Source organism: Eufriesea mexicana, unplaced genomic scaffold (assembly GCF_001483705.2).
Source record: "Eufriesea mexicana isolate 0111107269 unplaced genomic scaffold, ASM148370v2 scaffold7286, whole genome shotgun sequence".
In the NCBI taxonomy this organism is placed as follows: domain Eukaryota; kingdom Metazoa; phylum Arthropoda; class Insecta; order Hymenoptera; family Apidae; genus Eufriesea; species Eufriesea mexicana.
In genome coordinates, this window is record NW_016915097.1 from 162,078 (window position 1) to 174,360 (window position 12,283).

The 12,283-nt window shown below is 37.8% G+C and overlaps 1 protein-coding gene across 1 annotated transcript in view; it reads right to left on the reverse strand.

Moving 5' to 3' along the window:
* LOC108552578 (uncharacterized) overlaps window positions 1-12,283 on the reverse strand; it is a 133,793-nt gene that overhangs the window by 3,210 nt on the left and 118,300 nt on the right. Inside the window, exons 3-4 of the mRNA XM_017907199.1 lie at window positions 4,766-6,629; window positions 3,798-4,360 (exon numbers count right to left, since the gene is read on the reverse strand). Coding sequence (XP_017762688.1) covers window positions 3,798-4,360; window positions 4,766-6,629 — 2,427 coding nt within the window. The remainder of the gene's footprint in view (window positions 1-3,797; window positions 4,361-4,765; window positions 6,630-12,283) is intronic.

A 12,283-nucleotide genomic window follows, 5' to 3' on the forward strand; every position in this document is an offset into this window, starting at 1 on the left:
TTAAACCACGAATAATCAAGCTTTTAATTCAAATGATTCCAATGTTATACTATTTTATTTTCTTCTATTTATAACTATTTACTTTACTCTATTTCATAGCAAAATATATTCCATTTTCATTAGACAATTTAAGAAAAGCTTCCAAATATAATAAACTAAGAATTCCCAACTCTGCATCGACTAATCGACACCTCTCGTGGTGCCATTTTCTCATAATCGACAGTCTATAATAGATATAACCACAAATCCCTGAACAAATAAAAGCACAGATATTTGGTCCTGACGCTATATCATTATATTTCATTTAATGCCTATCAGTTCAAGAAAAGTTTCCAAATGTGTAACAAATAACAAATTCCCAACTATGTATCATCTAATCGACATCTCCTTTGGTACCATCTTCTCGTAATCGACAATTTGCAATAGATATAACCACAAATCCTTAAACAAGTGAAAGCAGGAATATTTGGTCGCAACTAATGCAAGCTATACCATGACGTTTTATTCCTTTGAAAGCAATTCGCTTTCAACTATTTCACGACAGAATAGCCTCCACTGGCAGTAGACGATCCAAGAAAAGCCTGCAAGAGTTACGGCAAAGAGCGAAAATAGACCGCATGGTACCTTCCAATCGATCCCTCTCGCGGTACCATTTTTTCCCGACTGGCAAAATGGACGTAACCGCGAGTCCCATTTAGCTCGGCCGCCTTTGGCAACGAAGAAAGGGACAGAAAGGTTCTCCGTTGACAAAGCTGACGAGGTTGGCCGAGCCGGGTCCGGTGGCATGCCGCTACAAAAGGCGGGAAAAGAAAGAGAAAAATGCAAAAATGGAAGAAGGGAAAAAAAGACAAAGGGACGAGGAAGGGTGGCGGGGTGGGTGCACGAGGCGACCGGGCTGTTTAGAGATGCACGCGACGTCAGGCGTCGGATTAAAGATTCGAGATGTGTCCGACGCGTCCATGGCGTGAATGCGCGAGGAACGACGGACGCGTACGTGACGCATCGACACGCTCTATCCACGCCGTGATCCTGAAATAGCGAACTATGTCGATGGAACGAGGATCCTTGCGCGATCCGCGCGAGAAGGAATCCGCGATCGATTGCGTCACGTCCACCAGCGGAATGGTAACGTGAGAGATTACACGCTGTTGGAGCTAGGACTGTAAAAGGAATAGAGGAGATCGCGACGGGTTCCTGGGGTGGTGTCGGTTGTCAGATCAGTCGATCGATTTAGATATCTGGATAATCTTCGAGACATCTCATGTGGTTCAATAGGAATGATGCTGAGAAGTTGAGTAAAGTCAAGTGTATACTAAGTAGAAATACAGATATGAAGAAGTAAAGGAGAGAAGTTAGATGTTGATATTTGATAGATGTCAATATTTGAATGGTTTTAAGAAATTTGACATAGTTCAATAGGAATGATGCAGAGAAGTCGAATGGAGTCGAATGTATGTTAAAGTAGAAATACAGGTATGAAGAGGTGAAGACGAAGACTTGAGTATATGGTACATGAGTCGATGTATGTCAATATTTAAATGGTCTTCGAGAAATTTGACATAGTTCAGTAAGAATGATGCCGAGGAGTCGAGTGGAGTCGAGTGTATACTAAAGTAGAAATATAGGTATGAAAGGGTGAAGAAGATGACTTAAGTGTATGGTACATCAATCGATAGATGTCGATACTTGAATGGTTTCAAGAAACTTGACATAGTTTAGTAAGAATGATTAAGAGAAGTCAAGTATGTGTCAAAGTAGAAGTACAGGTATGAAGAAGTGAAGATGAGATGAGTGTGTGTTACATGAGTTGATGAATTTGGATACCTGTGTGGTCCACAACAGATTTGATGTGGATGAATAGGAATGATGGAGAGAAGTCGAGTGAGTGTTAAAGTAGAGATACAGGTATGAAGAAATGAAGAAGATAAGTTGAGATTATGTTACACGATTCAATTTAGGTATCTGAATGATTTTCACTATGCTGTGATGTAGAAGAGTTTTGTGGGATTGAGTATGTGATGTGTGTATGTTAAAATAGAAGTACGCATTAGGAAGTATTAAAGTAGAAATGTTCAGTATGTATTCAGTATGTGTTAAATGATCTGTTAGGGAATTCTCGAGGATTAAGAGATGTTGTAGTTATGTAGATATTGGATATTAGACCTGTTTTAGGTGAATGGGTGAAGATATTTGATATTGGCTCTGCCTGGAGACTTTAAATATTGCCATAGGTAGCTAAATAGTTAGCTTAATAAATACAGTGTAGTCACTGTAGCAAAGATGTGATGTAAGGTGTAGTTTAAAGAGATTAGATAGGAATAAGTTGAATCTATATTCAGTATCTGTCAAAGTGGAAGTATATGTATGTATTAGAAGACATTGAAGTAGATAAGTTTAGTATGTGTTAAATAATTCTTGTGGATGTAGAGATATAAGATGCAGGTCCTGGGAACTGACCTTTCTCAGAAGCTTTGAATATGTTTATTGATGTTTGCAGAATAGACTTGCTTTATTTTAGTTTCACTTATATTAAATTTGTGACAGAATATGTATTTAATGAAATAGAAATAGCATGGATATTGCAATATAAGGTATAATATAAAATGATAGTTATTAATTTTATTTTCATCTTATAAATGAAGAGATAAGATACCTGTAGATGTGAGATATTTGTTTTTTCTGAAAACATAGTTATCGGAGACTATTAAGTTTATTGCAATATGTGTCTTTAATGAAATAAATACATGGTGGTTATTATAACAAGAGATATGATGGGAAGTGAAGATGTTAGGTATTACACCTTTTCTTCCCCTTGTAGATGAAGAGATAGATTAGGTGTAGGGGTTCAGTACTGATTCCTTTTGGAAACTTCAGATACAGTCATTGGTAGTTATTAAGCTTGCTACAAGATGTGTTTAATAAAATAACCACATACATGATGGTTATTGCAGCAAGAAAATAAAGTAAGGTGTAGATGTTAGCTTTTTCCTTTCATCTTGCAGATGAAGAGATAAAGTACGTGTAAGTGTAGGGCATTTGCTCTTTTTGGAAGCTCCAACTATAGTTATTGGAAGCTATTAAACTTATTACAACATACATTTCTAATAGTATAAATATGGTGATCAATATAGCAAGAGATATAATGTAAGGTATAGATGTTAGATATTAATCCTTCTTCTACCTTGTGAATGAAAAGATGTAACAGGTGTAGGTGCTGAATGTTAGTTCTTTTTGGAAGCTACAAATATGGTTATTGGTAGCTATTAGGCTTGTTGCAAGATGTGTGTATAATGAAATAAATATATGGTGATTACTGCAACAGAAGATATAATAAGGTACACATGTTAGCTATTAATTCTGCTTTCATGTTGTATATGAAGAGATAAAGTAGGTATAAGTATTGGTTGTTAGATTTTTTTAGAAGCTTCTTTTTGTTTCATGATCTTATATCATAGATTCATAGATCTTGCACAAATTAGATCTCCTTAAGATATACACAAATCATAAACAATATGAAACTGAATAAATGAACGGATCTAACAATTATTCTAAATCATTTCTGACCACTTATTTTCATACTCGTACAACTAATTTTTAAATCACACAGTTCCATGGCATTAATTTCCAACAAAATGAGCACAAATAAATATTCAAAGGAATCTACATAGCTTCTTCACTATTAGCTATATTAACAGACAAAACTATCTCCAAACTCACACCCAACTCTAAAACCCTGGAGCTAATAATCAAGGAATATACCAATCTAATCCCAAGCTCATTAAATTAATTCAACCTACCTTGGAACAGCGACTTGGAAACGTCAGCCTGACCTCCGGGGAAAACCCTCCTCACGAAGATGCCCATCTCACCGCGAGGGCTATCTCTGCCACCCACGACGCTGAAGCCTAGGCTGGGCTTGCCATAGCCCTTCTCGAATTTGGCAATGTGCCTCGTCAAGTAATGCTGCGGTTCCGTTGTCGACTCCAGATTACTCTCTGCGGCTTTTCGTTCCTTGGACATGCAGGAAAGCGGCAGAAAGTCTGGCCTTTTCGACGACTGAACGCCATCGTCTACGGTGGGCTTGCCCGATTGCTCCGACTGTACAGTCTGCTTCGTTTCGCCGTCGATCAACGACAGGTTGGAAAGATTCTTTGCGTTTTCCAGGTACTCGTACTCCCCAGGTAAGGTCGGCGGACTGACGTACACCTGCGGCACCGTCTCCTCATATGCTGTCATCAGTCGTATCTTGTTGCCCGTGAAGGATCTCAGAAACTCCTGCACTTCCTCCAGGCTCTCTAACGTTCTCAATTCTTTGCCCTCGACTTCGACGATCTCATCGCCGAGCCTTAGTCTTCCGTCCCTGTTAACATTTTATTTAATTTAGTGGCTTAGTGACGATGAGATAAAGCGGCCTTGATAGCCAAGAGATTAAACACGTATCTTATAATCTCAAACCTTACAACACATCTTATAATTATGACAGCATGTTAGTAGAAACACAAAACTAGAAATTTTGAGAGCAGGTGGAATATAGTGACTCTATACAGTAAGCAGTTACAAATTTATCTCAATGACATGGTAATAACTCATTACAAGATTAACTTAATTCACAATTCAGTGTCCTCGCATATTTAGGCTATGTCTAACTGCTATCTAACACCTTGTCTTATGAAACTATTATATATACTCCACCGATCAATTCAAGTCTCTTCAAGGAGATAGGAGCTTTAGAAGTCCGATAGATCTATGATACAACTAGACCTACCTATGCGCTATTCCATCACTTTCCAGTTGAACAACTATGTACCGCAGCTCGCCCAAGCGTTGCTGCGCCAAACGGATGCCCAAACTTTCCTTCGAATCTCTCTTGTGCAGCTGCACTAGCCGACACCTCCTCACTCTCTTAGGCGGCTGAATTATGTCGCTCAGAAACCTGGTCTTGTCCTGTTGCAGTCTCATCCGGTGCGGGGATATATCTAACGACTTTGGCGAGTTCTGCAGCGGATTCAGCCCATTCCCGCAAACTGGGAACTGAGAGTTCATCGCAGTGTCATCGTACGTCTGGTGAATACTTGGCAGCAGTCTTCCAGAATTACTTTGGTGCCACCTAAGTCCATCTATACCGTCGTTCAACTCTGAATTGCCAGCTCTGACAGCGTCCGCCTCAGAGTTCTTCCTCGTCCTCAAGTCACTGCTATTCTCCTGTTCCTGACACTCGCTGGGAGTGGAACTCCTAATAGGCTTCTCCAGTTCCGAGTCAACCACGCTGCTAGTATCTGAACTATCGGTGCACTTCAGACTTAGTCCTTCGTTCTCTGAAGCAGCCGCAGACTCTCCTCTAGGCCCATCGCTGTCATAGCCAGACTCGTTCGAACTGACATAGTGAGAGGACAACCTTTGCTCGCCACTAGGAGCCGAGTTTCGCCTATGATTCCTCAACGTGGCCACCATGTCCAGGTCTACGTTCAGCGAGGACGTCTCGGAGAATCTGGACTCATTGATCCTTCCAGCAAAGTCTACCCTATCCTGACCAGCTTCCGGGTGCTGGACATTAGTAGTAACACGCAGAGACATTGGACTGCTGTCATACGAGCTGTAACAACCCGTGTCCTCCTGTTGGAAATTGTCGTCGATCCTTTCCAAGTGACCAGGGTTCAAACTGTACCTCTCCTCGCACCTGCTCGAGTTCTTGCGGAATTCCGTGTACGAGTTGCGGCCTGGCTTCGAGGTGGTCGGTTCCTGGGACTTGTTAGGGCTTCCTCTGGCCAGGTTCCCGGTCCTGGCACGTCGTCGACCCAGCGTGGTCGTTCCAGTGTACGAGTCCTCGATCTTCAACGCGGGGAAGTGCTCCTCGGAGGCAGTCTTGAACAGTCGTTCGTCTTTCGAAGCGAACGTACTGTGACGTTCCTCGGGCAGGACGGAGAGTTTCGATCGTAGGAAAGCGTACGGGAAGCTGGACTTCTTCGCCTCCTTGAAGTCACAGCTGCTGCTCTTCCGCATTGGCGTTTCGTTTCGCGACTGTCCGAAATCGCAAGGGCTGAAGCTCGTTATCGACGAGTTCCCCAGGGGATACAGGGTGCCAGACGTGTCACTTATGCGTTCGTCGAACACATCGTCATTCTGACGACCGGCCAGATTGTCACAGGACACGGTCTTGTCTTTGCGACTCGAAATCTGCAGATCGATTCCCTCTGAGGGATCGTCACCCTTCACGTACGTTGGGCTAGTGTTCAATTGGCTGGTGCTGCAGCTTCGGAATAGGTTCTCCTTCTCGGTTGTTTTCAACCTGTCCTCGATGTTCTGCGAACGTCTGTTGCTCCTCGCAGAGTTCAGCATCCCCGTGGAACCCATCCGGATGAAGAAGGATTTGAAGGGAGAGGGTGATCTGTGGAACGTTCCCGGTATTCTCTTTTCCACCTTGCTGTCTAGCTTTGCGTCTGGCAGTGATTTGTCTGTTTTCGCGTTGATATTGTTGTTGCTTGCCGCCGAGCAGTTGTTGTTGTTGCTATTGCTGGTGTTCCCAGTGTCGGATCTCTCGGATATGGAACAGATCGTTTCGCGGGAACCAGCCCGCCGGAACGAGTCTATTTTCTTGCTCATTCTGCGCCCCCAGACTCCGAAACTCGAGCCTGGAAATAGCAATGTGTCCTTATGTGAAGTGGAGTAATTATAATATTATAGAAAATTAATATTAAAAAATTGGACGATCCTATTCTTAGGATATAGGATATTTTTAGGATATCTGAAGACAATGCTGCTACAATTTATTATTTACTATTAGGACGTTTATTGCAATGTACTGAACTATCAAGCAGTGATGTCAATCTACTAAACTATATTATTGATCGATTATATGCATAGGAAGAATTAGTAGATCATACACAAGGCACTATACTTGTGTTTCCTAGAAAATCATTCTATACAACATAGTCTAAACTGATTAACATTAAAACTATGAAACTATGATAGTATTACATTTTGACAATAATGGTATGTAAGATGGTGTGATGGAAATATATAATCATAGCTTTATCTTCACAACAGGACATAAAAAGTTTCAAATTAATAATTCTTTAATGAAGATTGAATTGAATTGCTACACTATACTACTGGTAAAAGCTTTCCCCATGATCATGCTTCTCCTTGCCATAACGTATGTCAGCTAGACCTCGGTTACTCAGTAACAGTCAGAGATAACATAATACCTTCGATTAATGGAAGAAACTTTTCACAAAATCTTCATACCTTCGTTAAACAGCAAAATTAATACCCGAATAAAAAAGGAGCGATAGGAAATGTCTGTCATTAAACCTCGAAAACGTACATGCAAGCACACTCGCAATAATTACCAGAATCCCGCTATATTACGGAACCGGTGGTCGAGTAACGAACTAAAAATCTCATAATACAGCGGAATGCGTTAACTACACTCTATCAAGCAGTGTTCATCACGCGTCACCCCCAAGAAACTAAATACTTAACTCCGGCTCCAGTTGCAACTGCAACGAAATAGCTGCAATACCGACGACAACGGAACGACATCGCGATCTAAGCGAATGAAGGAAACATCTCGGCTACTCAGAACCGAAAAATTTCCGAGAATTCAGCCCGGGGCATTCAGCTGCTGGAGCCCTGGCAGAACAGGCAGAAGAAGAGATACCGGGCCATCTCGCGGGACGAAAAACCACCCGTCGGCATCCTTATTCGCGGTCGACATATGGTCGCCCCCAGGAACGGCCAAGAGGAAGTCGAGTATGCACGACAGAGGAGAGCAGGTCGACCGATGGTTCCGCGTATTTTGGGACTACTTTTTCGAGGTGTCAGCCCGGTTAACGGGGCCGGGCCATTCGCTCCTATACGATGGGAAACGATTGTCAGGCTGCTCAGGTATCGGGTACACGTGTTTTGCGATAACGCTCGCGCAACAGACGGACTGCCGGCTCGTGATACGACCTCGTTAACCCGTTGCTTCGCGATTTCTTTAATGGCCGCCGGAGTACGCCTGCGCGCGCACACGCGCGCCACGCTTGGTTATTTAACCGTTCGAGCAGCGTGATAGATACTTCAGCTGTAATGGGGAATGATGGAATACGTACTAACTATCGAACGCTGGGTTTTAGAGCTCTGGGTCAGGGTTTAATTGGTTAATGGAACTCGCGGAAACGAACGAGGACGGTTTAATAAACGCTGGTAAATCAGAAATGACGATTTTGCTAGAGTTCCCTAGCATGCGGGGATGGTGATCTTTTTCTGGGGAATTTCAGAAGAAGGATGGAGAATTGCATGATACGAGAACGGTAGGTGAATGTTTGATTGATGTTAGGTGAAGAGTAACGTTTTTGGGTACGAATTAATTATTATTCGTGGTATAAATAACAATTATATGAGGATTTCGTGGGACGTGAATGTAGATATGTTTCAGGGAATTTTAGAGGTTAAATTATAAATGCTTGATGAATGTTGGGTAAAGAGTAATGTTTTTGGATACTAATTAAATATTATATGTGATATTATGAATAATAATTTTGTAAGGATGTCGTGGTATGTGAGTATAGAGATGTCTCAGGAAATTTTAAAGATTAAATATTAAATGAAGATCGATATTTTCAGGAGAATTTTAATAATAAAATGGAATTAAATTAAACAAATTAATCGGAAATAATGATTTTATGAAGGTTCTTTGGAATGTAAAGATTGTAAAGTTATTTTAATATGACAATGAGAATAAGAGGATTAATGAAGTTCTGTTGAATATATATACAATATCTACTTAATGATATTTTCCTGAAAATTTTATAGTTTGTGTAGATGCATTGTCTTTCCTTAATCTCAGGTTCAAGTTTGAGAACAGGTTAATATTGAATATATAATTAATAAATACTAATTTTAAAGCTTATATTGTATTTCTCATGATTAAATTATAAAAATGAAATTATCTAATCAATTCTAATATATTTTTAATAACCAACAAGGTTCTCTGTAATTGGAATAATATAACACATGAAGTAATTTATTAAACATAATATCTAATACACGTTGAAATTAAAATTCATTTTTATTCAACATTATACGTACATATTTCAGTTCTATTGAAAAATATCAGAAATTCTTTTCTATGGAAAATATTTCTAAAAGATATTATTATGTGTCACATCATGACATGGTATACTATTGTGAAATGACATAGACCCAACACGTAAAATGCGACTTCTTCAATTAGATAGAAAAGTTGTACAAGAATTCGTAGAGTTGGAAGTTCAGACCTCATTAGCAAGATGGTTTTTGCATTTCTGATATGATGAGACGCCTTTGTAGGTTATAACGAGGAATATTCATGAATCGAGAAAAGGAACAAGATTAAGTAACGCCCATGTGTCGATCTGGAATGTCAAATGCTATTTGCAATGAACCTAACCTCATTTCATAATTAATTAATCATATCGAAATTTTCACCGAAACTACTCTTTTCAAACAAAACGTGAATTTTGAGAAGCTTCGAAGTTTTAACTTTTTCGAATATTTTAAGAATTAAAAACTGATAAAAAATGAATCTCTAAAAAAATTATATTTGTATTGTTGCACAAAAATTATATTTTTCAATACTTTGCAAAAAAGATTCTTAAAAGTTTCCAATAACGTAACAATTTTAATGACACTTTTTTGTACAAATAAATTTTTATTTCTCATTTTGAATTTCAAATTTTATTCTTCCCATTTGTATGAATTATTATTTAATTTAATCTGATCTTAATCGTAACACAAATTAAATTTTATATCATAATAATTAATTTAAATACTCTATAATTCATTTTTATAATTCGATCGTAAGGCTTACTTAAAAGACTATTATATGTTCTGGTAATTTTATAAGCTTCGTTATGAGTCACTCGTATTTTTCCACGTAATAACTGTAAGATTAATTGTATCGTTGGCGTAATATCATTTGGACCATATTTATGTTATCGACGAAAACAAGAATTCCTTTTCATCGGACCATTAAAACTTATACTTAACAGAACTATCAATAATCAGCAATAAATCTATTTATCGTTTGAATTTTACGATGCTATATATCGACTATGTGTTTCCATTTATAGAGCTCCTTATTAATCGTAATAATTACAACTTTGCTGGCTTGTAAATGTATACTATAATAACCGACCTAATAAATAATTTTTATAAATTACCAAACGTTCGTTTTAAGTGTAAAAATTTTGTAATTTCCCTATTGTTAGTAGGAAGAAAATGAAATAAGTATCAATCTTCTCGTCGTTAAATCAATTAAACGACCCAACAGTGGAAATGGTTAGATTTACTTCCAGTCGACATCAGTGATATATCACAGAATATCTAGGAATTATTTCAGATATATCACGCGTAATTTGAATACTTTAAGAAATAGTATCAGGAAAAATAGAATAATTGGAAAACTAAAAACTAATAAAACAGGAAATTGAAAAATTAGAATACTGAAAAATAAAAAACTTGAGATTGGAACACTGAGAAATTAGAAATTAAAAAATAAGAAATTAGAAAGATTGGAGAATTAAATAATTTTAAGAAAAGTAAAAAAAACAGTAAAACAGAAAATTGAAAAATTAGAATACTGAAAAATAACAAATTTGAAATTGGAACACTGAGAAATTAGAAATAAAAAAATAGGAAATTCAAAAGATTGAAGAATCACAAAATGTTTAGAAAATTAAACAATAGTAAAACAGGAAATTGAAAAATTAGAAATTGGAAATAGAAAACTCAAAGAATAGGAAATTAAAAAATCCACGAACATTGAAATCTGTATGTAAATTTGAAATTGTAGAATTAGAAAGCTGCAAAATGTAGAAATAAAAAATTAGAAATTGCAAGCAGGAAAAATTAAAATGACTAGAGAAAGCATACAAACAATTCTTATATACACTAGAAATTCCTCCACTAAAGAAAAAGGAGGAAGAGGAAAATTAATAACAAAAGACTCAAATTCGAATTTGTACAATACGTTAATCAAACGTAGGTTCATCCAAGGCGTTCGCCTATTCTCATTCAGCACGCTCCTATATTAATATTAAATCCCCGTTGAGGCGCCTCGCTCGCATACCGCTCCATTGTACCCTAATGCAAATTGAAAGATAAAAGTGTGAGAATAAATGGTACAATGGGAACGCGACTAGTAATTCCTCGAATTAATCTCGCTGGATAAAACGAGAGAATTCATGATAAATCGAACACGGCGTGACAAGTGCGATGACTTACACTCTCATTAAGGTAACGAGTTGCATCCGTGCATCACGGTGCACAATTAAAGCGTGCATGTGTTTCCATGCTCACGCTATCAGCGTCATATACAGTTCGACCGCGATGACGCTCGGGCGTCATCGCTTTATCCTTGATTAATTAGTTCCTTAATTAATCAACCGCGGAACACCGCTCGACGTGACGATAATTATGCCGAGCGACATGCTGAAAATGATTACAGTTACTTTTGTTCGCGCTGTAGCGAAAGACGCCAAGGGACATTGCTTTTTTCAATGATAATTAACGCCGGTGAAATTGGGGTGAAAATTCGAGTGGCGCAAAAATGTTGAAAAGCGGCCAGTAACGGGACCCCATGGGTCGATTTAAATGGGTTTTTAAGTGCGAGGTGTTTCGTGAAATTTAAAATAACTCGTGGTGCTGAGGCGTAATTTCGTGGATGGCGCTGCGGTCGCTGATAATGATGCACGAGGCACCGAACTTTTGAACATTTATGTTCGCGTGACCAATATTATTTTCAATCTTTTATTCTCCACTTTAATTTCGTTATTTTTGAATTTAGGATTGAGTGAATTTTGGATTCATTTCGGGAATATAAATAGAAATGGTAATTTGAGAGACCAATTTTGTTTTTAATCTTTTATTCTCTCATTCAGTTCGTTTTTATTTTTAAATTTAGGATAAGTAAATTTTGAATTAATTCGTTACACGTTATACGTTACCCAAAAATATTTGAGAATACAAATAAAAATTTCTAAAATATTTTTCCATCGGGTATTTTGTACACTGAAATATCACTATTAATATCTATCAATTATTACTAATTTTTTAATCAAATAATTGGAAATATTCTAAAATAAGAATGAAAGTTCAGTTATGTATATATTTAAATTATTTCACGTTGAATAAATTAAGTTGCACTACAAAATTACTGTATATTATACTAATTTGAAAATATGCTATTCTAAAGTATTCCAAAATAAAAATAAAAGGCAAAATATTGCAATTAAAATTAAAATTTTGAAAATATTCC